Source organism: Pholis gunnellus (genome assembly GCF_910591455.1).
Source record: "Pholis gunnellus genome assembly, chromosome: 8".
In the NCBI taxonomy this organism is placed as follows: domain Eukaryota; kingdom Metazoa; phylum Chordata; class Actinopteri; order Perciformes; family Pholidae; genus Pholis; species Pholis gunnellus.
The window spans coordinates 9,804,517-9,831,438 of record NC_136534.1 but is presented as its reverse complement, the minus strand read 5'-3'; the positions used below and the strand labels follow the sequence as shown (position 1 = coordinate 9,831,438).

The 26,922-nt window shown below is 42.3% G+C and overlaps 1 protein-coding gene across 1 annotated transcript in view; it reads left to right on the top strand.

Annotated features, from left to right (window-relative positions):
* Positions 1 to 26,922, top strand: part of LOC306699603 (CUB and sushi domain-containing protein 3-like) — a gene marked incomplete at both ends in the record, with an annotated part of 199,653 nt that overhangs the window by 114,943 nt on the left and 57,788 nt on the right. Inside the window, 12 exons of the mRNA XM_079164257.1 lie at positions 4,680 to 4,804; positions 5,219 to 5,315; positions 6,615 to 6,719; positions 15,515 to 15,633; positions 16,789 to 16,858; positions 18,591 to 18,707; positions 18,987 to 19,196; positions 19,959 to 20,147; positions 21,251 to 21,428; positions 24,874 to 25,019; positions 25,543 to 25,623; positions 26,460 to 26,573. Of these exons, the coding sequence (XP_079020383.1) occupies positions 4,680 to 4,804; positions 5,219 to 5,315; positions 6,615 to 6,719; positions 15,515 to 15,633; positions 16,789 to 16,858; positions 18,591 to 18,707; positions 18,987 to 19,196; positions 19,959 to 20,147; positions 21,251 to 21,428; positions 24,874 to 25,019; positions 25,543 to 25,623; positions 26,460 to 26,573 (1,551 nt within the window). The remainder of the gene's footprint in view (positions 1 to 4,679; positions 4,805 to 5,218; positions 5,316 to 6,614; positions 6,720 to 15,514; positions 15,634 to 16,788; positions 16,859 to 18,590; positions 18,708 to 18,986; positions 19,197 to 19,958; positions 20,148 to 21,250; positions 21,429 to 24,873; positions 25,020 to 25,542; positions 25,624 to 26,459; positions 26,574 to 26,922) is intronic.

Sequence of the window (26,922 nt, the reverse complement as noted above, 5' to 3'; positions counted from 1 at the left end):
ATAGTTCAGACAAGAAGAAAGAAGCAAGGACAAACAATACAACAAAGTGACACATAAGTCTCCCTTCCAGACAAGGGATGTTTGTTCCTGTGCCTTGCCAGACTAATAGGAAAATAAATAGAGTTATGTGAATATGTCCAAGAGCCCACACTTGAGATAACTTTTTCTATGTAGCCCACATCGCTCATGCACCACATACTTCCAGGTTACAGTTTATTATCTAGTGCAATTCAATGCAACAGACCTGCAATAGAAGACGTTTCTAATACACTGCCATCCCATATGTATATAATGGAGGTCTAATCTTTTAATAAATAACGGTTTATTTTTAACATAGACAAAAAAACACAACAACCTGGTAATGATCCAGTAGCCAGATAATTACAGCAGCGCTGCGTGGTGTAGACCATCTTCTGAAGGGACCAGCATATCGCTCTACACGGTTCTTTGGCTAGCATACACAGAACCACGCAGACATACACGCATTCCACATTCATACACATGAACAGATTTACATGGCTTTATGCACACCCTGTTACCCAAACATATTTACATGTACAGGGACATGCGCTCAGTCTTGCGAAGACACCCGCACGTCTGCCATGGGAAGATAAAGAACTGCAGATAAAGAAGGGAGAAATCTATTGGAAGTTAGGCCTTGTGCCAGCCAGCAAATAGTCCGTGCCGGTGAGCGCGGAAGATTTCAAGCCAAGGTTCATCCGAGTTTACTGCCAAGTGGTAAGGGAATAGCAGTGGCACGCGCGGTTCCATTTTAAACACAGTGATTTTTATCTGGAGATTGAATCTGGCTGCTGCATCTCCCCCAGCGGCAGTGAAGTCGTCCAGAATAATGGATATAGTTTCATGAAAGCTTCAACAAAAACACTATGCTCAATTACTCAAGGCCTCTTTATGGGATATGACGCATCAGACACCGCTCTCCTGTGAGGTACCTGTGTTTCAGAAGATGCAGTTCCACGTCCTGGTCCTGCTCTGACTGACCTGGCTCGTCGTTGCGACACTTGTTTTGCTTTTCAATTTCACAAATACAAAGCTGGTGAACTGAGGCTTTGCTGTTTCGTCGTGCTAGCGCACTGTTCTATCATGATTTAACTGGCCTCGCCTGAATGGATGCATAATGTTTGGGTGGCCTCTGTTGAGTTTTATGGAGAATAGTTTACGGTTTTGGTTTGTTTCCTGGTGGAGCTTGACTTGAAGTACTTTATAGTGAGCTTTAAGACCTTTTTCAGTGTCATGTGTAAATGGTGGGCTCTATTCAAACATCTGCTTTATCACTTTTAGATTAAATGAAAAGGGCCTCTACAGGTTAGTCCAAATAAAGTAGAGGTAAATACTGATTGATGAGCCCCATTTTGTTCCCTGCACAACTGAGAGCAAGGCAGCTGACTCTTGCACACAAACTAAATCACTACTGATCACGACTGCCCAACATTACATAAGCTCACAGATTCCCATGATTCATGCTCAATATGCGCACATGTTGGAATTCACTGTTGACTGAAACACTTTTTCGAAGGTGTCAACAGGTCAACGGTGTACACTGAGCTTGTTTTTAAACACTGGAGGCTTAATTTAACATATCCTCACAAGACCAATTAAAGTGTCTCCGTCTGGGTGTGTGGTAAGGCCAGGCCAGAGCGCCTCTCCGGAGCAAGATGAGCTGGTCATCACATTTTTAGGAATTTATTATGGTTTCTGTCATGACAATGGGAATGTCTGGCAGTGTGATTTTTGTGTGTATTAATATAACTTGTATTCATTTTTATAAAGATAGCACGCATTGTTTTTAAAATGAAAAATATGAAATCCCAACACCAAGCCCTTCCAAAACATTGAGACTGCATACAAAAAGCAATTTGTGTTTTGTAAATACATTTTTCCCACTTTAGGGTGACCGTGCTCCACATTAGACATTGACAGTCATTCACAATTTTGGGATAGCTTTGTTTGCCATAGTTGTTTTCACTGTCTTTCTTGAAGAAAGCTAATCCTGAAAATTTGGCAGGGGTGCCCGCTTTGGTGCTTAACTAATCTAAGAAAGCTTAAAGTTGCAATTAGAGAGAAGAGTACTGCTCATAATGAAGAGAGAGGTAATTTAGACATTAGAGGATATTATTGTTGTATATCGTTTACATGTCCCTTTGTGGTGAATGGAAATAAGTATAAGCTAATTGACAAAAGCCAGTTTTCTACTGTATACTTTGGATATTTGTATGTAAGATGTGTATACATCCTAAAAACAAAGAATTATATATTAAGGAATATATACTTCTGTATAAGTAGTGCATGTAATGTGAAACACGTATGTGGTACACATATTATGTGCAGATAGGTTTTTGATATCTTGATTAAAAGACTTCTAATTAAAAGTTGCTGTGAATTCAGTTGCTGTGAGTTCAGATGGTGTTAAATGGTGTCTCACAATGTGTGTAGTCCCCACGCTTGTCTACCTGCAGTAACTCTGACATATGAGCCTGCCACAGATTGAGATGGGTGTGTGGAGCATTCATGCTTTTATGAGTGTCATGATTTCTAATCTTGCTCAACCAATTACATTAACTGACAGCTCAGGGGACTCAAAGGAGCTGTTAAATTATACTGAAATACTGGGTCTTTCTCTGGACGGAGTCCGTTGCTTGTTGTCACGAATGTGGTTTCGTGTTAGAAACTAGAGCAAAACCCATATTTTATAATTCTTAAAATGGTTTTAATTGTTTTTTCAGACCTTTTTGTTTTGCCGTTGAATGTTGGACCTGTGTACTTCTATATTTTGCATTTCATTTTGTAGAAAAAGACATTTTGGACAACCAGCAGGAAATGATTAAATAGAAAACAAGGTTACTGACAATAAGCCTGCAACCTTCGGACGACAGTTCTCTAGATTTCCTCTGCTTTGACCTTCGTGTTTCATTTGCAAAGCAGAATTGAGAACAATTGCACAAGCTGTTCTCCTTCGAGAGTTAATCAATACTGAATTTTCTACATGTGTCATGCATTAGATGTCGAGGCGGTGATTATATGAAAGTGTGATTGCTGTGAGGTACAGTATGGAAGTCATTTTCTCTAATGTGTCACTTGCAGCGAAAGGAACAGAGTAGTCACTTTGGGACGATTCTATAAGCTAGATGTCACCTGTAAAATATTTATGAGTTTGAAATTGTGGCAAGCTGATAGCTTTTTTCTGACAACCACTTTTTTTCTTTGTGATAAGTAGCATATTTTATTTTTCTCTTATTTTCCATGTCTCCCATTGTCTTTGACATCCAACCCTCCAGTGGCTGGTGGATATGGAAAACAGTGATTATCATTGACCTGTACAGGGTAAAGCCTGGTCCTTGACAAAGCAACAGCTGGTTCTTCATTGTGAGAACACATTGTACTACTCTCGGCACATCTGAAGGTCCTCATCCTCCCTGGCTGACAGCTTTGCTCATGGTCCTATAGAGAAACTGTCACAACAAATACTAGGTGCTAAACTCAAGCCTTCTTCAACCTGCAGTTCAATCTGAAGGACACCTGTTTCTGCATCTGGAGTGAGGAGACAGAGCATACAGAATCCGTCATTATTGTTGAACTACATGTGATGGCTTAACAGATGTCTAACAGATATATTCAAGCTGGTGACAGCAGAACAGTGGATCTCACAAAGAAAAGCAACAACAGACTTCTCTTCTTGTGATAGTGTAAAAGATGTTGCTGAGCAAAAGTTCCATCAGCCTAATAGGTTGCTTGTTTCTGTATTAGCCAGCAGGACTACATTTCAAGAGGAAGGAAATGCTTTTTGTTCTGTGTTTTGTTCTGTGTTCTAATCCAAAGGATTCTGGTCTGCAAGGTTGGGCTACCACAATCCTTAATGGACAAAAAGTGGAGCCAAACACTCTGTAGGAGGTTGCTGGCCTGATAGAAGGCCAATTGGCAGCGTCTGAAAAGCAATAAAGAAATTGTAACGGTTATGGCCCTTTTTTTCCATTTAGATTTTTTACCTATGCTCAAATATATCAAAGTGCCTGAAAATGTCAGCACAACCTGGCCAGTGACTCCAATTCAACATTCATCTGAGAGCCAAGAGAGGCTTGATAAAAACGTTACTTGTGGCACTGGTAGAAACAAGGTGCGCTTTGAGAGGAATAGCTTTTGCAATTGATAGATGTGATTTGTGTGGCCTGCGAGGGATAGAACAACATCAGGGCTGAACTGTTTGTGTCTGAATAGACCGAGAGGCGAGTGTGCTGCCATGCAAAACTCCACTGGGGCATTAAATGACAATATCATCATCTGGTCATAAAATAAAGCTCTTTTACATGACATACCAAGTAGAACCTGTCGTTATCATGGCTGGCTGTCATTGGAGTCCACAGAATTACATCATATGAAGTGATTTTTATAGAGGCTCATTTAAAATCCATGTATTGTGAAATGATGCTTTTATGATTAACCTCTGCCAACTCGTGTGTGTGTGTGTGTGTGTGTGTGTGTGTGTGTGTGTGTGTGTGTGTGTGTGTGTGTGTGTGTGTGTGTGTGTGTGTGTGTGTGTGTGTGTGTGTGTGTGTGTGTGTGTGTGTGTGTGTGTGTGTGTGTGTGTGTGTGTGTGTGTGTGTGCGCAGACTTGAGCCTGACGTTTCTCTCTCTTTCTCAATCTGTTATCCTTTTTTTTTCAGTTCCCTGCGGCGGGGTGTTAACTGACCGCAAAGGCACCATCCTCTCTCCTGGATACCCAGAGCTGTACACCAACTATCTGAACTGTGCCTGGAAAATCTCTGTTCCCGAGGGCGCCGGCATCCAAGTGAGAGGACACATATGTAGATTTTAGGACTGTAATGTTTGATGAGAGATTAAAAGATACTTCGTGGGGGTTTATTGATGTGCCTCCACGCTGGTGGCAGCCAAGGTCCAAGGCAATTGTGTGATAAAATGAAAAATATGTCTCTCTTCTTCCCTGCGAAACAAAAGCCTTTTCGGTGACATTTCATAAATACCTCACATTTTGTTTCAACTATAAAAGCCATTGTATAATAAATTACAATCTCACTAACCGTGCTAAAAAATACAATGAAATGTCTAAGAGCAATTTGCCTCATGTAATAAAGCAACATAGACGAAGAGAAACAAAATGGCTGAAATTAAATGCAAGACACGGTTGTAAACTGCAACTTGGCTTACCGCGAGGCGTTTCTATTAAGGTATCTTTGTCTTTCAGATTCAAGTTGTGACCTTCGCCACAGAACACAACTGGGATTCGCTGGATTTCTTTGACGGGGTTGATGGCAATGCTCCAAGGCTTGGTAGCTACTCAGGTAATACTGATACAACTGGATTTTAGTTGCCAGGTGCCTCTTGAAATTCAATCAGATGTCACTGGGACCCCGCAGCAGACAGATGTGGTGATGGAGCTGATGACATTTGGCATGTCCTTTTGAGAACTCTGTGTTAAACCAGTTACAGAAGTCAAAGATGAAAAAAATGTCCCTTCTCCTTCACACAACATTTCTGTCCCTGCATTTGAGATCTTCATAATGTTTCATGCTGGAGTTTTTACAAATGCAATGTTGCCTTAGGGCTCACGCTAATGAAAATGGAGCTCTTGCCACATGGTAGCCTACTAGAAACAGCCCATCACATAATTTTAAATGCTGGATCGTAGTATCAGAGGGACTGGTGGAGCATAATGACTTCAGCGTCTTATATCAATTTTTACGAGACTAGGTGTCAAATATCTCAAGTGGTGGATATCTCATTTTGGAGCAAAACTCTTTACATTTTGTAATAGCTCCACAGTACAGCTCTCACTGTGCAGGATAGCGTGCGGTTTGAAAAGGCTAAGGGATTTTAAATGGCTAGCAATCAATTTTATCTGGGGCTAAGCCGATGAAGGTGATTACGAATACATGTAAAAGTCTCCATGCAAATTGCCGAAGACACACGCCTGGAATAGAGAATATGAACCTGAACCTGAAGAGTATGACCTCATTGTTGCAACACACAGATCGATCGTGCTCGTGTTCATGCGTTTCATTTTTTATTTCTCCAAAGGTAGTGCTGAACACGATTTACCCCGTTTAAAATGTGTGACAGAGACAGCTTGTTTGGTTCATGTCGATGAACGATCATTGTTTCTGAATATCACTGCACATCATTGGCTATTGTAATGCTTTATTTTCTGGTCGACCCAAAAAGCCTTACATAAATAGCAGATTATCCAACATGCGGTAAGGTTTCTCACTGCCTTTTTTTATTTTTCTAAAAAGGGACCCTGCTCTTGGAGTGTTATTTTATTTCTTTATATGTGATTGTCTCTGGTTTATTGTATTATTTGAGGCACTTTCTCCATTATATTTGTACCTGCTGATAATAATCAGCAACTCTCCCTTTGCAAGGTTGTGGAGGTTTAAATGACTGCTAGTGTCCAGACTCATATTAGACTTTGGCTCAAAAAGTGGAATCCAGAGACTGATTTAATTATTATCCACACCGCATATAACCAAAGTACAATAAGAGTGAATGTGTTAGGCATGCCCACACGTTTTTGGTGGTCCTAAATCTGGAATATGGGCCGAACATGGTCTAAACTGTCTTTTGTATGTTGTGTAATACAGGTACAACAATCCCTCAACTGCTGAACAGCACATCCAACAACCTGTACTTGACCTTCCAGTCTGACATCAGTGTATCCGCCGCTGGCTTCCACTTGGAGTACACAGGTATGAGGAGAGACGGCTTGTCTGCCTGCCTGTCACTTTGTCTGTTGTCAGTTTGTTTCCATGTGTCCATCTGCCACCACCTTCCAGCTGCTGCACAGAGGTATAAGAAATAAGAGGGACAGCTGGTCTGGGTGGCACAGTTGGAAGTGTGAGGTTAGAGAGTGAGTAGGCAAAGGTTTTTTGTATGCGTCTCTTAGACTTTGTATCCAGGCATTGTATTCCCCTGTGGTCTTTTGCAAGTCCTCCCATTGCTACAAGCTACTGGACCGGCATCCTTTTTCATTTAGGGACTCAATTTACTCAACTCTCAGTGGGCTATTCACTTAGGGGCATATTTGCAGAGGAGCATGCTGACAATTTACCATACACTCAAATTAAAGGAGTGCAGCTGGCCCCAGTGGAGCGACTGACTTTCTAAGTCCTCCCATTCGAAAATTGTGTAAATGAAAATAGGGGCGCTGATCTGCAGGTAATGCATGGCGCTATCTGCAGATATTTGATAAAACAGTCCTTTGTACCAATTCCCCCACTGTTATTTACATCTCATGCATTTTCCAGTTGTCTCTTTTAATGTCAGGGTAATTGTCCTCTTTTCTTATTTGTCTATAAGGTTAGAAGAAATTTTAATTTGTACTTTCTCCTCTTCACAGTTCTTCTAGCTGGTTACTTAACGCTCACCTTCACATAAAAGCAATTTTCTTACCTAATTATGTGGCGATGGGAGACCTCATTTTCAGTAAAGTACATGGAGGGCAGTGAAAAAGCGCAACCACGGGAAAAATAAAAGAGGAGAAGACATGAACTCCATAATGTCAAGATAAAATGGGATGTGGGTGACACAAAGGCACAAAGGCGTGAACGAAAGGCCACACGATAAGAGCCCTGCTAACGTAACACATTTTAAGATCCCGTACACAACTCAAGCAAAGACTGACATGGTTTTGAATAAAATCAGCCCCCCGCTCAAACTGGAACGTCAGTTCCCACGAATGTGTTGCAAAACAAAAGAAGCATGACAAAAACATCGCTGTCACCGAGTCTGTCCCGGCTGTCAGTTGTGTCAGTCCGCGAGCATTACACCACTGCTGAGAACGACTTCACAGTCATGTCTCTCGCAGTCGGCACTTCGTTTCCACAACACCCTCCTCTTTCCTGGAAGCACTCCGTAGCTGCGTGTCTCTGTGGGCTCTTTCCACTCTGCACTAACCCCCCACCCCCTCCCCACCCCAACCACCCACCACCCCCACCCACTGCTGAGAGTCACTTCAGTGCCATGTCTCACAGTCAGCCAGTCAGTTCTTCCCTCTGTCTGTCTTGCGCTCTGTCTCCCCTGCCCATGTAAAGTGCGTTCCCTGATGCTTTGTGTAAAGCCAGGTCCAGTCAAACTCCTTTTCTACTTCTCCTCTTGTTATTCACATTTGTTTGCTTGCCTAGCATATGGTTCTACCGCTTGCCTATTGGCAAACGTGTATGTGTGATAAAGGCATGTTGCTTCTCTATGGAACTGCTCATCAAGTATTCGTTGTTTTAATCTGTTGTTTCCCATTTTGCGTTAATCTACTCCTTATAGCAGAGTTCAGATACTGATTTGTTTGGTCAAATGACTAATCTTCTAATTGGTCCTCTAGTCGGTTGCATGTTTGTATCTTTTTAATGCGTTTGTGTGGGTGTGTGTTTGTGTGAGTGTGTGTGCGTCTGTGCGTCCACGGCTAATCTCCAATACTACTTCTGACTCCTCTTAACTGGCCGGTCGGTGCTGCTTCAGGCAGATTCACATTCCTAAGTTAGCTGCAAACGCTGGCCATGTTGTATTCCTGATCTAAATTCCCATCAACACATGCACATGATCGCGTCTCAATGGGGCAATGCTTTGTGTGTGTGTGTGTGTGTGTGTGTGTGTGTGTGTGTGTGTGTGTGTGTGTGTGTGTGTGTGTGTGTGTGTGTGTGTGTGTGTGTGTGTGTGTGTGTGTGTGTGTGTGTGTGTGTGTGTGTGTGTGTGTGTGTGTGTGGAGAGTGTGTGTGGAGAGTGTGTGTGGAGAGTGTGTGTGGAGAGTGTGTGTGGGGCTGAGCAAGACAAAGAGAGATGGAGACAGTGGCTGCGCCTACCACATACAGGTGTTGGGTATTGCTGCAGAGGGAAAGGTTAGCAGTGAAGTTGTCTAGTGGCAGTAAATGTACAATGTAGTTTACTGTTTTGCCATGAATAAACACTGCAAAAATACTCTTCAATACCCAAGAAGTTCCTGTGTATTGCTTCCTAGCTGCTGGGCAAAAGTGAAGGGAGAGTCTGTGGGATGGCAAACTGGTCTCTGAACACAGCCGGAGAGCAGCACACTCTGCTCCGCCTAGGTTGCGAAATGTAGATAGATATGTTTATTCAGTGCCTTTTTCATTGGGTATCAACCTCGCGTTCACCAGCGCATTGTTGAAAAAAATCTTGAAGCGTAAATAAACACTTCACGTCCCGGATACGCTGGTGAGACGCGATGCCTGCATGGAGCCTGTGCAGACAGCTGCAACTGAACTGTAAAGCAAGTAATCTTTGTCTGTCTGTTTGTGGGTATGTATTTCGCATATCTCCACAACCGCTCATCCGATCTACTTCACACTTAGCGGGTGTATTGCTGGGGACCGAAGGGAGTGCCGTGTCGAATTTGACACATTTTCAATATTAATAAACTTGGAATAAACAAACGAACGGCTCTCCGTAGGGGTGTTGGGGGGGAGCAAGTCGTCTTCAGCGGGCAGACTGTGGCTCATTGACTGCAGTCCACTGCGGGAAATACTAACGTTACAACCAAACTCTTCTTCCCTAGAGTCAATGAGCAGTGAGTGGTTCTCAACAATGCTGCAAGCATCACTTCCTTGGGGCCAAGCTATCGGCCCACCCCGAACGGGCGCACGCCCCTCGACAACCATGCAAGCAGTCAGACCGGGTGCCAAGCAATCAGCCACTCGCTCCAAACGGGTACTGCACTAGTAGATTAAATTAGTGTATCTGTTGCGGTCTAGACAAGAGGTTAGACAATTGTGGTTTGTATTTATTCAATCAAACATTACAGCAGTGTTCATTGCAGACACATATGGCGGAGGTCTGCGCTCGACTTAGTGCACTTTTGTAGTTTCCAGCCTTCCATCCATTTATTTTGTACACGCCTACACTTTTAGCTACAAATTAATGCTCTGAATGCTCCGTACAGTGGGAAGAGAGGGATTGGCACAGACCCAGCCAGTCAACCATCTGTTTTCAAATGTTTCCTTCGGGTGATTGTTGCAGTCCATGGAGACTAGTTATCGAAATATCGTGTACCACCCGTCAGTACAACTTCTTAAGAGCCAAGCTTTTAACCCGCAGACAGTATGCTATCGTTGAGAACAAAACTGGCATCTTCTAACAGGCAATATGGCAGTGTGCATTTTAAATAAAGTCCTAAACTGGGCTTCAATTGCTGCAGTCTGCAGAGGCCTACATTTTTACACGGCCCTCATGGAGGGACCATCGATTCGGGACAACTTGGAAAGAGATTCCTCCCCTGAAATAGCCCCAAGATCTGTCAATACATCTTTTACCACACATCTAATTTCAGTCACTCCACTCAAAGGACATTATGGCACTGCTCAAGGTAATTGCAGTTTTCTATAAATGCTAAGCATACTACTACATATAATCTTCTTGATAAGTATCGGAACCTGCATATTTTCAAGCTATTCAAAGTTTTCAAATTATTATATCCTTTATGGCTGAACCTTGCTAATAAAAGACCAATAGCAGAAATCACCTGGTCTATAAGCATACTTCATTACATGCAATCAAGTTTAAATATTGTCATTACCACTTGCTGCTCCAGCAGTGAACCATGATGTAAACTGTGCTGCAGGAATGTGCACTGCAGTTCAACTTGAAATGACTGTGCTGTGGTCTTTCTCTCATTTATTAGTCATGTATTACGCAACTCTTTGGCCAACAATATCATGCCAGTTCAAAGCCACCAGATGTGTCCCTTTTGATCTGGATGCAAGTTTCTTTATTTGCGATGGCAGCTGTTGTAATTCTTTAGGTTCCTGCGCAAGCAGAGTTCTTTATTAACATGGTTCCTTTGAGAGACGTTGGAAATGTTTGTTCTTGGATGGATGTGTGAAGTTCAAATGCAGACGGACTTTGAGATTGGTTATTTGTTACGATAAGTGATGGAGGTTGGTCAAACACACTGTTTTGAAAGAATATCCTGAATACAGAACTAGTTACCTTTCTTACCCATTGATTGGTTAAGAATCCCGGAAACCAGAAATGTCCTCAAGACACCTGATGAAGACAAGATGGCAGAAAACGATTGATGAATAAAGCATGGGGTTCTAGAGAGTTATGTAACCTTTTTAATTTAGCTAGACAGCACTGGGATTTAGCATAATAGGTACATGACTTTCTGTATTTCTGTACACACCCAACACCAGACTAAGCGAGGCGCACAGCAGGCATCCTCGTGATACATACTTAATTCAGAGATACCTCTCCTCCGACCCACTGTTTTAAAAGGATGAAAGAAGCTGATGGGGATTTACAATTGAAGCTGATGGGATTTATGATTATTGAATCTCACACTGACTCCACCTGTAGATAGTGCAATTCCTACTACACGTGTATTTATCCTGCTGCAGTGTCTTGTTGTGCCGCGTGCCAACAGGACAGGTTTTGCCTCTGGTCATGACGTTTAAAAAATGATTTGCTCGTTTATAGGCACTTTTACCCCACAAGCAACAGTATTTGTGTCTAGTTTCTGGAAATGTGAGGCCTCTGTTGGTTTTTTATCATGTTTGATGTAGAGTATAAATGTCATGATGGCAAAATGAAGAATATTGATTACGTTGAAAGTGAATGTGATCCTTATTTTAATCACCTGGCTGGCTTTATTGATGAAGGTAGCAAAAGTGAGATTATTTTGCTGTGATGATGATGATCATGATGATGATGAGGATCAGCATACAGTGGGAGATATTCATGATGTGGTATTTGTGACGATAATCATCACATTTCATATTTTGATAATTCATAGAGATAATGTTGATCTTGGAACACAATTCTAAATGCCATCTACCACCTCCATTTATTAGCCTCTCAAAGTCTCATTACCTTCAAATATGAGGTATAATAATATAAATAAGATGTATTGCTCTCTTTCTTTTTCAGAATAAGATACTTTTATTTGCATTAAATAGTTGCATTAAAGATGTATGTTGCAATATAGCAACAGCAATCCATCTCGGTGATATCTACTCAAGTCAAGTTTATACCCCATATCACAAATCAAAAATGTGTTGCATCAGATAGGGAAACTCCCTAAAACCCCCTTTAACAGGAAAAAGATTGAAGAAATTTCAGCAAGGGCAACTGAGGAGGAATCCTTCTCTCTGATGTTTGTGTTAAGACTGACAGGAACTTCTAATAACCAATAAATAAGATGCAGTGTGATAAAAGTGATAAAATAAAACAATTCTTTTGTTAGCTTCTGCTCAGGTTTAACTCAAATCAAACCTATCTGTGAGTTCCAATACACATACTGCCATACTATTTAGTATGCAAAATAAATACCAGTATGGTCACATTTTGCAGTATGCAAGCCAGCATGCTTTTCTGGCTATTTTGACCCACAATCCTCTGCACAGTGGATGTATGAGCAAGAGGGTCAGTTCAAGGTGCCATGTTATGAGGAAGTAGTTCATCCCAATTGAATGCATACGGCATGCAACAGTACATACTATGTTTTGGCAGCTGCGGTATGAACTAAAAGGAAAAAAGTTTCAAAAGTATGCGATTTGGAACGCAGCTCAGGTCACTGACCTCTCTGACATAGGGGTCAAGGGCCAACTCCTATACTGTGAATAGTTTATTGCGTCATAACCAGTAAATAAAAGAGACAACAATGCTTATGAGGACCAGGGCTAGACCAGTCTGTTTGCATACAAGCCCCATTTAAACTGCGCATGAAGCATAGGGTTGAATGACTCGGGGAGAAACATGTATTTGATGTACCTTAAATGATCTGCTCTAACATCTCATTGGCTAGGTGCAATCAGCAGGCCGTCCTGTTGAAAGTATGATGCCCGTTTAATCAGGACGGGAATCCCTCCAGACGCGGTTGTGTACTCTAGAACAGTGGGCGTTGACCTTCTCACAGCAGGATGACAACAGTCCCTGCCAAAATGTGTATTCTGATAATTTGACTGGAACCCATCTGGAGCTCAACGGGAACCAGTGCCGTCTGTTAGTGGGCACCCACTCTTAACCTGGCCAGAGCGTAATGGTCTATTTGTGCCCAGTTCAGGTCTGATCTGGCAAACTGCCTCTTATGCTCTGACACATTTACACTTTTCTTTGTTCCTGTATGCAAGCAGTTGTCAGAGGCTCCTGCATTTCAATATTTCACCATTCCTATATTCACTTTCATCCTTTGAATCACTATTTAAGTAAGAATGCACTGCTTTAGGAAACAGTATTCCAAAACCGTGCAAGGGGAAGGCTGTTTAGGACACGGTGTAATATCATGCAACAGTTTTATTTTCAAAGCTGTAATGGGCTTTGATGTCAAACCTACCTTATGGCAGCCCTTCACTATAGCAGCAAACACTGTTTAAATAAATTCCCTCACCAAATCTCCCTGAATCTATTTCAAAGTCATTTGACTTTGTCAAAGAAGTAATACTTTCATTTAAACCCACATATGAGAAGAAATGTCAAGAGCATCCGCCCACAGCCTTTGTACAGTAGCTCTTCTTCAATTGTTATATCTGTCATGATATCTCTTAGGTTACTGTCTCCTCCCACCCAAATATCCTCAGTGCAGTGGTCACTCCCACTCTTCAGTGCTCTCAAAAGTTGCTTATAAATTGTTCTGAATCTTTTGTGGCCATTTCAGCTGCCATGTTTACATTTATCCACCCACCTACTTGCTTGGACCTGTTAGCTCTTTGAGTGGGCTTGTGTGTGAGTGTGTGTACATGTTGTGCATTTTCGCTTTTCGAGGGCTGTCTGTACGTGTTATCTGTGCCAACACATAGGTTGTGATACATGTATTTATTTATTTTTTGCTGGGTTTTGTTTATTCTGCTACCCACTACCGCTCACCCTCTGGCCTGCTTACTAATTTTGCGTCCAGGAGAAAACTTCTGCATGAATGTATTTATGCATTTCAAAGTTATTACAAAGTTCCCCTTTCTTCCATTTCCCATGTATTACTGCTGCTGCAGCAGTACAGCAGCTAATTTGAAATCAATGGAGATGTACCGATCGATCAAAACTGGCTGGTTTTCAGCTGATCTTACAGACAGATGACCAACCAGTCGGTCTCATATTTCTGGTCACATTTACACATATAATTGGTGCAGGATAGTATAATGTTGGCACACAGCGGTACAGGCGGTAATGTTACTGCCACACAAACACACACACACACACACACACACACACACACACACACACACACACACACACACACACACACACACACACACACACACACACACACACACATATTGTGAGCTTGAGTTTAGCTTGAGTGAAGAAGACACAAACATGCAATTTGTCAGTCTAAAAAAGGTAGTGGAGGCACAGCCCTGCTTCTAAAGGAGCTAACAGCTAACGCTAACAGTGGTTGCATTGCCTTGCATTATGTATAATTATTGACTTATGTTCAATCTCCTATCAGTAAAAATTAGTAGTGAAGGTTTATTATAACGGTGTTCAATTGTACTCTTGTAAAAGCTGTTTTGTGGCGAGCAACATGAATAAATACCGTTGTTTTTCACAGCAATGTAAAACCAATATTATAGAGGGAATTATTACCTGTTTAATTTCCTAACACTAGTTCAAAGCAGCTGATAATGTAATGTATTTATTTCCAAATAATGTATGCAGATAACAACTATTTTGGATCTTTGATGGTTTACACTGACTTCAAGTGGGTTGAAGTTGTTTTTCAGGGATGGTGGTTAAAAGGTTGACTCTGGAGCCTAACTGTCAATTATAGTTCTTAAAATTAAAATGTTAATCGGCATGTCAGACTTCGGACGTGGAAATTGGTACATCTCTGGAATTCAAACAACCTATTGACTGATGACTTGTGTTAGTTGAAAGCTTACAAAATAAGCTTTTTTTTTTCCCCAATACATCTTTTTACTAACAGCATGTAATTGGTGTATCAATAATGAAGTGAGATGTTTGCTCCTCTGCCTGTAGATACGAATATTCATGTATTTGTTTAGTCCCCTCTATGTCAATGGAAAGCTGCTCAAATACCTTACATTAATATAGCTCACAGCTGGGATCAACCATGGTTTCTAAGCCATTAAAAGGCCTCACGGTACCTGGAAAGTGGCTCTGTAATCACTTTGTTCCAATGGAGCCCAATGTTTCTGTCAAGTAATACTTCCGGGATTGCTTTGTAATTTCACAGTGTTTGCTTCAGATAACAGTCAGAAGTATTTTGCGATTACAGCCACCAATAGAAAACTTGACCCAGTTTCCAAATATTATGATGACATGACACAGAAAAAATGACTCGCTCAGTTATTGTGCAATTACAAGCACATTAAAACAAGGCGCTGTGTAATTATGTGTTTAAACGTTTGTTTTTCTTAAAGTATTCCTTTCTATAGATATTAGATGATTAAATGTACAAGTGGCCATTGATTATGCAATGGCTGTTCAATAATGAAACAATATTGAATGTGTTTTGATTGTTCCCATATTATGCAGAAGAATGATTGCTGTCCACACTTGTGTGTTGTGACTCTGTCCTAAGCAATAGGTTTGGATTCGTGCCCAGAGCCGCAGCCTCCCAGTAACGGCCAGAAAGTGGGCGACCGCTACACTGTGGGCGACATGGTGTCCTTCCAGTGCGATCAAGGCTTCTCGTTACAGGTAGGTGAAAGCACACAGCGCTGGTAAAGCAGACATCCCGCTCTCTTATGGTTATGATAAGTGAATCATATCTAACTGCCTGGAGTGACACTTTCAACGGAATATCCCAACGGATAAGTCTGTCAAGGCAGCGTTACAAAGTACTTTTTCTATGACACGTGTGCGTGTGTGTGTGTGCGTGTGTGTGTGTGTGTGTGTGTGAGAGAGAGAGAGCGCGCAGAGCAGTGAGCAGGAAAGAAATGAGTGAATGCACAAGGGTGGTGTAACTGTCTGTGTATTTAAGCTTGCATCTTTATTGTGTGTACTTTGCCCGCATGTTTATGTGAGCGTGTGCCTGTTACAAAGCAGCTTTAACGTCCTCCAATCTTCCTCAAGTAGATACTGTACTGTGCTTTTTGAGCTGTAGAACCCTCCAATGCCACGGGCGATGGATTGTGTTAACAGTTGCCTCACTAATCCCACACCGATTTCTCTTCCCGGCTTAAGCATTCACATCTTTTCCCATTCTCTCTCGACCAACCAGCAACTTCTTACACACATCTTCCGGCTGAGTGTCTGAACAGACCAGAGGCCATTGTAAAAAACAAAAACACATGTATGGCTGAGCCTTCTGAATTCAGGTGTATTATGTGTGTGTGTGTGTGTAGTAAAACTGTGCGTACACACGCACACAAGCTTTGGTAGATGTCTTTCGTGTACGAGTTGGCTGAACAATGTACATGTATGAATGCATTTTACCAGTGTTTGGGCTGCAGAAAACTTCTGGAATGCGCCGAATTTTGAAAGGATTAAAACAACAGTGCTATGAATATTTCACAGATGAGTAATATCCATCACTTTAATATTATGATTTTTTTTTATCCAACAGAACAGTGTTTCTTGTCTTGTTCTCTCCGGCTACAACACGTCTCTCTGTAGTCAGACCCCAGCTCTCCCTCTCTTAATACCATCACAAGTTTACACACACAAGACCTTGAGAAGAGGATTTAGAAAAATCCCCAAATCTGACTGTTAACCAATTCCAAAGATCCACAGGACGGTGATAAAATCTGCTTGCAGAAGACTTGTCTGTTTGATCTCCTGGTGTTCCTTTTTTTTATTGCCCTGTATTTTGGAGCTGGTGAAGATATTGTTTTTGTTTGCTTTCCTGAACAGGGTAATGCATATATTACCTGCATGCCTGGCCCCGTCAGAAGGTGGAATTACCCCGTACCTCTATGTTTAGGTAATGTATTATTTTATACAGTCTGACATTGCCAGCGTGCAGGGTTTCAATGAGGTGATATTGCACGACAAATCCGTATTTGTTGCATAAAACACAGTCAGTCTCTTTCTTTTGTCTTTTGCCCTTCTCCTTTTCTCATTGACTTTTTTCTTGTTTATATCTTTTTATTTCTTCCATAGCAATACTTTACTCCTGCACACAGCCACACAATAGATCAATGCCCACAGAGGACTTGTTATTGTATTAGGGAAAGCAACAATTTCATTGTAAGACCAGAGGAGGGGATGATGGGTGGGCGTGGAGGCTTGAGGAGTGGGGATTATGAATTTTCTGCTTTCCCCCTCAGTTGAAAATCAATAAGGCTTTGCACCATCTCAGTGTATTGTTTGATTTCTGATACCTCTCATGAGTCTCTACTCCCCCCCCCTCCAACACTTCCTCTAAAGTTGATTGTCACACTGACAGATTCCAGAGATTACCGGGGAAGTGCAGCAGCTTCTGTTTTGACACCTCGCTGTTCTGTTGCCCCCAATTACACATGTACACAAACACACATTAGTGTGAACACGCCTTACCGCTCATTTGAACACACAGACAATTGCACATGCACGCACACACTCGCTGCACTCCTCATGTAAATGTTCTGTCCCTGTTTTCACAGTTCACTGCAGACATAAATCCCAGCTTTACTGTTGACAGGCCTGTTCTCGGACGCCTGTGTTCGCTCGTTAGCTCAACTCCTCGCTCGTTTACAGTACATACGCTTACCCCAACACCCGGGATCTGGGTTCTTTTTGTTGCTGATGAACTCACATCAAAGTGGTTGCATGCCTCGTATAAACCGTATATGACATCCTCATAAGTGCCTCTCCTCATCTTCTCTTTCATTTCAAACACAAACAGGTCAAGCAGGTTTTTGCCCACCAGCAGCACAATTAAATCCCGAGATAGTGTTTGCCTCGTGCTGGCCTTGGTTGATAGTCTTCAGAGAAATGGCAGCGTTGCCGCTTCTGTTTCCAACCTTCAGCCACATAAATAGGCCTGTAAGGTTCGGGATGGGGAAAACAGAGTACACGTTTACATTGATGCCTCTGGTGGCTCCGATTTGCATTATGCCTGTGCGTATGTAAAACTAGGATATGTGCCACAGGAGAGGGGGATGAGTGTAACCGTCACGGCAATCTGAAGTGTTCTCCAACACACAGTAAAAAGAAAAAAGGGGGGAGGGTGAAGTGATCACCGCCACCGCCGGAAACATTGAATTGACTCTCTCATTTATTTTAATTTAAAGCACCACCAAACAAGGAAAGTGCCCGAGTCAGTTATCTTTTCACGGACGCCCTTATGGAGCATAATCCACACACTCAAGCAGAGATGTACATGCACCCCCATCCACCCACCCACACATCCCCGCTTCCCCAATCCTAAGCTCATAAAGCACACTCGCAGCACTTCATTTTCTCTCTTGCCCACACAAGCCCCCCCCCCCCCCCTCCTTCACAGTCTGCGTATAAAACATGACCATATAACACGCATGCTTATGAGCACATCTAGCGAATGCAGACATTAACAGTGCTGCTACTCTTCCTCCTCTATTGTGCACATACGCAACAAGTATGCATGTTCTTTGCCCTCCCACCATATTCTCCCAGTCATTGTTTTTCTTTGTTTTCCCACGGAGCCGTTGTGTGGAGAAGTGACATGTTCTTTCTCCTTGGTTGGTCTCCCACAGCCCAGTGTGGTGGCTCTATGACAGACTTCAGCGGCGTCATCCTCAGCCCAGGCTTCGCAGGGAATTACCAGAGCAGCCTGGACTGCAGCTGGAGAGTTCAACTCCCTATTGGTTTCGGTCTGTCATCCCCCCTCTGTCTTTCCTTTCTCTTTTTCTTTCTTTGTTCTGCTTGCTCTCATGTCCTCTCCGCTGCTTTCCTCTGCCCTGTTCTGTTAACTCCTCTCAACTTCTTATTGTGTTGAAAAAGAACCTGCTCGTTTTATGCATGCTTAACATTAAATTTGAACTAATCTGCTACTACAGTACCTGAAATGAACATACACATTCATTCACTTCTACTTTATTATATATCCTTGAGTGTGTCTCCTGCGTCAACCTTTTCTTTCTGCTTTCTAGGGATCCATCTGCAGTTTCTGAACTTCTCCACGGAGCCTGTTCATGACTATCTTGAGGTGCGCAGTGGGAACCTGGAGACGGGAACAGTGATTGACCGGTTCAGTGGCCCCGTTGTGCCCAACTCTCTTTTCAGCACCACCCACGAGACCACTCTCTTCTTCCACAGCGACTACTCCCAGAACAAGCCTGGCTTCCACATTGTCTACCAGGGTGAGGAACAAAGATTGGTCCTCATGGTAAAGTTAAAATGGGATTTTATCATAGCAGCAGCTGAAAAAGTGGAAAGAGATTGAAGCGTTTGCTAATAGAGCACTTAAAAGACCATCAGTCAGGTTGGATACAGACCAGGGACAAAGATTAGTCCTGCAAGGCCGATGCTTTCTCTAAGGTTGTGAGATTACAAAAGGCTAAAGAATAAAGAAAAATAAATCAATGCTGACTTCCGCTGAGACATTCAATAGCACATATTCTTTTATGTGCTAAAGCCAATGTGGAAAAGAATAATTATTAATCGGTTAACATTGTGACAATACTGTGAATTTAAGTCTTTTGGACAAACTTTGTATTTTCAAAATGTTGACGTTTGAAAAAAGAAGAATGACCCGACCAACATTTTGGGGCTTCAGCCACCAGTAGGAGGGGTGTTTCTTTTGGGTTTTTTTCTTACAAAAAGACGTAGCACACTTGGACGGTGTTAAATGATATATTACTGATGATGACGACAAAGAATAGAGGGATGTTTTTAATACAAAAGCATATCATGATATAGGCAATCTGTTGATTCGATTTCACCAATGATGTAAGATTAGCTGCTCTTCACAGCTCACTGGCCAGGCTTTGGTTCTTTTGGTTCTCTTTCATCATAGATATTAAATCGTATTGTAGTGGTAGCGTTTTATAATTTGCTTCCTGGAGTCTGTGGTTATTAATCCTCCACTACTGTGTGTTGGTTTGGTTTTTTTCCCCCCCCAGCATATGAGCTGCAGAGGTGTCCAGACCCACGACCTTTTCGTAGCGGCATAGTGATCGGTCAGGACTACAGTGTGGGGATGACCATTTCCTTTGAGTGCCTTCAAGGTTACACTCTGCTTGGAGAGCCATCTCTTACATGTCTGCATGGAGTCAGCAGAAACTGGAACTATCCCATACCTCGCTGCGAAGGTGACTGGCTAGTGCTTCTTATAAACACAACAGTTGTTTTCTAGCGAGTGTTGTTCATATGCAGAAAAGAAAGTGAAGAAAGCAGCACTGAACCCCTCTTACAGTTTCAACTACCAAGACCTGAAATCTTCCTCCAAATCGCGTACATTTGCAGTATCAACAAACTATATTTATCAGTCATGAAATGCCTTTTATTTGATATTTTCCTCTGTTTTCCCAAACTTAGTGGAGAAATGTTAAAATATATGTGCAAACAAATCTTTGAAAAGGCAATGCGTGCTACTCTCTGAGAAGCTGACGAAAGTAAAGATGGAAATGCTTTTCCATCACCATTGCCTGCTAAAAATAAAGTCTTTGAAGTTATTTTGAAAAGAAGAATGTAGGTTTTTGAGTCTGCTTCTAGTCCCGTCCTTTATTCTAGCACATGAAAGCATCTGACTCACTTTTACCACCACTTTACTGAACCATACACTGACACAGCCCGACATAATGATATATGGAGAATTTGCAAGTCTTTATTACAAAGCTGATTACACCTGTCTCTGTTGTAAATTCCAAGGACACTGAGCAACACTCGTTTATGATAAATGATTGCTTTCCTCTCCTCAGTTAAGTGAAGCAGTAACATGTGTGTCCACAAAAGAGTTTGGTATTTGTCCCAGAAAGTGGTAAATAGTTCTGTTTTTCTCCATAGATGCCGTATTGTCCCACTTGTCATTTTTTTAGTTTTTGTAGGGATCCCCAGGGCGGCGCTTTGGCTTTGACTCCCAGTTCAATGTCAAATCTTAGCACATTCCCTCTGAAGGGATATGACGGGGGAGTTTTAATGTCTGAACTACTCAGTGGCATCAAATTCACAGCAAACACTAACCATCCCCTGCAGTTGTGTCTAACAGGTGCACCCCCCCCCCCCCCCCCCCCCCCCCCCCCCCCCCCCCCCCCCCCCCCCCCCCCCCCCCCCCCCCCCGCCCAGTATCTCAGTGATAACCAAATAACACACAGTTATGGTTTGTTAAAAGTCATAAAAGCAAGTTTTATGACTTGAGGTAAATCAAAGACTGGCTTTGTAATCAGCCCCTCTGATTTGTTTTCTCTCCCTCTAGCTCTCTGTGGGGGAAACGTAACATCCATGAATGGCACAATTTACTCTCCTGGACACCCAGCTGAGTATCCACACTTCCAGGACTGCATGTGGACTGTCCGAGTACCTCCTGGCTATGGCATCTACATCAACTTCTCTGTTATCAATACAGAGCCAATCTATGACTACATCACTGTGTGGTAAGTTTTCATTTCTCTCTCACTATGACATTATTCAGCTTATGGCACACAGATTTTCTGCATACAGAGCTGCAAACAGAGTTCTATTGACAGTTATCGGGAGGCAGTCGTTCTCAATTAATAGTGATGTTTGTTTAAGCTTTAAAAACTGAGACAAATATTTTATACAAACAATACTACAGTAAGCAGTTAGCCACAAAATATACCCTTGTTAAAGTGTCCACCAAGTTTCCAGCATAAACAGTGCATTGCTAATGGAGCAGCTCCCAAAAGATTTGACAACTGAAGCTTTAGTTTTATTTTACTCAAGGAAAAACTGCAGAGTATAATAAGATTTGTGTTCAGAATAATATTCTGTATTGATTCAGATTCATTCTTTATTGTCTTCTATAGAGGATAATTTGCTGTCACAGACTGCACACAAGCAAACATTGAGAACAAGGAACACGCAGAAATAGCAAAGACGTGACAGACCAGGACACAACGTACAGACAAGAGTACAGACTGCTTTCGCAGCAGAGCATGAGCCAAAACACCCAGTTGGGTCAAGTGTTTCCCTTACTCATTGCAAAAGCAAAATCTAAATTGTTGCCATGTTGAGAGCTGTGTGGAGGCAATCGCTCAATCATAGATATGCCGTGAAAGGAATTTAGCTTTTTAAGGCCACGGGCCAGTTGGACAAGTTGTGCTCACAGCTCTTGATGTGACACCCCCATTAAATGAGCCAACAGCCATCCACATATGTTGACTTTCGTCTGGAAATCTGTGGATTCATTTTACTTTCCCTGACAACTTTTATTCCAACAGCCAACAGCCAACAGCCCCCTTGCGAAATCAAAATAGATGAAACAAGAGAAACTGAAGTAAAGTCTGAGTCCCTGTGTGTCCCTCCTCCCCAGTGAGTGTTACGTAAAGCGACAGAAATGTGTGCAAAGCATGAAAACATCATGCTCTGAGTTATCTTCGATGCTTGTTAGTATGTAAAAACGTTAACTCTTGTCGGATAGTTGCACACCAGTAAACTATGTTATAGTCCAGTTCAGTGGCTGTCTCACCCCTCTGTCTCTCCCTCTCCCGCTACCTTTCTGTGGCCTCTCTGTAGAATGGTAAGCCTCAGGCAGTCATGGACCTCACCTCATCTGTGATAGAGGAGGGAAATGCCTTCCAGCATACAGCAAGGGAGGAGGGAGCTACTGGCACTACTGTTTTCAAATGAAAAAGCACATAAACAATCTGTTCCCTGATGGCAACATTTCATTTCCCTGCCTGACTGCCGTCTCCCATTTTGCTGATCACTCTGAAATGAAATTGCGCTAAGATTTTTTTTTAATATACAATATATTAAAGGTACACATACAAAAAAGCATTTAATGTACATCATTCACGGGAATAGGCCTGGAGCTACCCGAAAGTGCCAGTAATGAAATACTTTTCTCTTGTAGGAAAAATGGCGTTTATATATACATAATAGAAAAGCACTGTCTTCTCGCATGAGTCCTTCTTTTTATTCTCAGAGAAAAGAAGCACATGCTGCATCACATCCCCCCCCAAAAAAATGTATCCAAGTGATGTAGGCAGCTTATTTCGGAACAGAGATCACGGCAGTATTTTTAGAAGGATTTGAAAGTTCTCCCCTGCTCTCATTAGCAGAGGTGCTTCTCTGTTCTGTGCTGTCAGCAGCTAATTCTCGTCTCATAAATGGCTTTATTGCAAATGACAAGTTCCATCATCACCCCACAGCCATCCACCTATCTACCTTGGGATGGGGGATTTGGAGAAATGTTCGCAGTAAATATGACATGATGTGACAAATTTAGGTCCATCATCACATAGATGTAGGAATCCTTTGAATCCAATATTGCCGAAATAGGAGTCCTGCTCCTGCAACATTGCCTTCAATCACCCAACAGAGCCAAAGATAATAATGGGTTTAGCTCAGTAGAAATGGTATGTGGAATATCATCATCTCACTGAATGTATTTAGTCATGTTGGCCAACCCCTGCATCTATCTGCCCCTCCATTTTCAGCCACTTCCTTCCGGCTTCGCCTGGGGGATCCCGAGGTCCATCCCGCTCGGCTAGAATGTATAAGCATAGCTCTGGGTCGGCTCCGGGGCTCTCCTCCCAGTCGGACGTGCCTGATGTAGCTCCACAGGGAGGCGTCCCTGTGGCATCCTCATTAGATGTCTGAACTACCTCAACTGGCTCTTTTCAGGATGAGCAGTAGAGCAGCAGGTCTACTTCGAGCTCCCATATACTGTATATCCGTCTTCTCATTCTATGACCCCAACCTGCACAGGCAGCTCATTTCAGCTCTTTGTATCCGTAAATTGAGAACTTCACCTTCAGGCTTTGCTCCATTTTCAACACGACATTTCACACTACATTGTACCCTCATTTGGGAACAAGGCCCATAGATACTTGATGTCTTTCCCTTCAACTGCCATAGGTGGATGCCGTCCAAGAGATGCGTCAGGCACGACGAGCTGGCAACATTTAGGGCCTTCAGCATCTCATCCACCACTGGCAACATACCAAAAACTATTTCAGTGACTTTTACGACCCTAGCCTCTTATCTTCTATCTTTATGGTAATGTATAGCTACCTTAAGGAGTTGGTATATTTGTTTCCATTACTCGAAACATATTACTATTGTCACATCTTTGACACATGGTGATTGTCCTATGACATTTAGTGTAAATGTAATGTAATGTAATAGACATTGCCACCCTTTACAGATAACAACCTACACTCCATAAAGAGTGAAAATCAAAAAGGTCATTACGATTCAATTACATTTTGATTCCCGTGGCTACAGTTCCTTTTTACGGTACATCGTGTTATTCAGTTCAGGGCTTCAGGACTTTCTGATAATCACCCATACATTTGCTCAACATTTCTTCCTTCCAGGGTCGCGGAGGCTGAAGCATAGTGATAACCACACACCCTGATTATGTACATGCACGTACAGAATATTAACAATTTGGTACGTTTTGAAAGAATGTTTTGCAAGGAAAAAAGAGGTCACAAACGCGGTTGTGGATTTTGCACATTTCTGCAGGATTCTGTATCATTTCTTTTTCAAAAAACATTATTCCCCATTAATATGTAACATGGCTGGAGGAGGCAAACGTTTCAGTGCTGTACTGCCTCATCAGTTAACTCATACTAAACTTTTACTTTGACAGTGTTGATAAATGTAAAACTTTTTCTCAGGTTTTCAGAATGACTGCTGGGTCCGTAAGACTGCTCGGGGATAACTACACCTGCTCTTTGATCCCAGCAAGTTATTCCGGGTGTTTATTCATAAACCATTTGCTCTCTCTTTCTACGCCTCTCTCTCTCTCTGTCTTCCTCGTCCCTTCACTCTTTCAATCTCTCTCTTTCCCCCCCCCCCCCCCCCCCCCCCCCCCAACCTCCACTCCCTTCCCCTCTCTGTCTTCAGGGACGGACCTGACCAGGCCTCGCCTCAAATCGGTCAGTTCAGTGGCAGCTCTGTACAGGACGGCGTGTCCACCACCGCCAATCAGGTCCTCATCAAATTCCACAGCGACTTCAGCACCAGCGGCTTCTTTGAGCTGCATTATTACGGTAAACCTCCCCTTTGATACCAGCTAAGTAAAGACCTTGTCCCGCACTGCTGTAATGACCCCTATTTACTTGAGCTTTACTTCTCCACTTTGCTGGAACTCTAGTGTGGTAATGAAGACCACAAAAGAACAGAGGGAAATTGTCTCTGCGTTTCTATATGGGAACGCCTTTAATTTTCCCTCTTTTATGAGTCATTATTTTGCTTTTCTCATTTTGGTGCATGGTATTGCTTCCACTTCTGTGTAATGATAGATGATGAATTCCTTTTTATGCCTATTAAAACGCCCCATCGGAAAGAAGTTGATTAATAATAAAATGTCCCCCATTCCAGCTAAATTAGTGATGGTTTTTGATGATCATGAATAGTGATAGATGACAATTTATGATCTAATCAAGTGTCAGCATGATGGAAGAGTAAAGAATGTACTGCAGGTAGAACAGAAAATCTCTCGCTCTCTCGCTCTCTCTCTCTCGTATACAACGTGCACTGTTGCAGATTTCAGCCTTTGTCCTCTCCCAACAGCATACCAGCTGAGAACATGTCAGCCACCCCTTCCTGTTGCCAACGCTACTATCCTAACTGATGATGAAGAGTTTGAAATAGGTTTGTCTTCTCTTGCTTGTTTACTGGCCAGGGACAGTGCGTAATAAAATACATTTGCACCAGACATGAGGTAATTCAAATAAATCCATTCCCCTGTAAGCTGAATCTTGCATTTTTTCATTGAAAATATTGTTTGAATGTTTATCTTTTTGTTGACATATTACTCCATATATCGATTTCACAATTTGAAACAGCTTTGGCCGTAGTACATATTCACTTGGACATTTTTGTTATACATTTATACATTTTTCAAATGGATATATATTGATGTTTAATATATAGATTTTTTTCAACCCTCACTATCTCATTCTACTTGCAATGTGCTCTTTGGCTTATATTTCTTTCCTTTCTCGAATTTCATCTATTCATACTTTTTGCAATTGAATATTAGTTTGAGGGGAAGGGCTAAATATCTCTTCATAAGCTGTTTGTATTTTCAGTGTTTAGAAGTGAGTCTGAATTGGAAATTATATGGCTAGTGGCTGCCTAACTTCGTGTCTTTGGGATTAAGTGTTATTTTGATTTCATATGTGAGTGCGTGTGTTTGTGTACAAGTGTGCGGCTGTATTGTAATGAAGTGCCTTCAGTACTCCAGCTCGCTATGGGGACGTCAATCTTCATTAGAAAATGTGTTGTTGATTACTGTTTCAAGTGCTGGTAGTGAGGAGGCTTTTACTAACACTTCTGTGGGGATGTGTGTGTGTGTGTGTGTGTGTGTGTGTGTGTGTGTGTGTTTGGTCGTGCTTGGGTGGGCGGATGAATGGATGGATGTGTTTTTCATATCCACTCCTGGCTTGTGTGTGTTTGTATGATTGTGGGTGTAAATGACTTCACAGGGGACATAATTCGGTACTCGTGCCTGCCAGGCTTCACCTTGGTGGGCAGTGAGATTCTGACCTGTCGACTTGGAGAGAGGCTACAGATGGATGGACCCCCACCAGTCTGTCAAGGTTGGTTTATCCATTATGTTTCTGTGGGGCTTTATAAATGTTCTAGTTTGCAGGTGTTCCTGTCAATGTGCGTTCAAATGCTTGTGTGTACGTATCCATGTTCATCTATGTGTGCCTCTGTGGGTGTGCTTGACGCCATTCTGCCAAGGTTGGATGCAGTCAGCAGCACTCACTCTTGATGCATCATTTAACAGACTGCCAGCAGGGCCCCTTCCAGCAGGCTCCTGTTGGCAAGCCGCATCTCTATTCTAATTTGTCAAGACTCACAGAGTCATACTACTACTGACCCAAGATCATAGACCTATGCTCCCCTAGAAGCAGCACTCGACTGTGAAGGATCAGCGTGAAA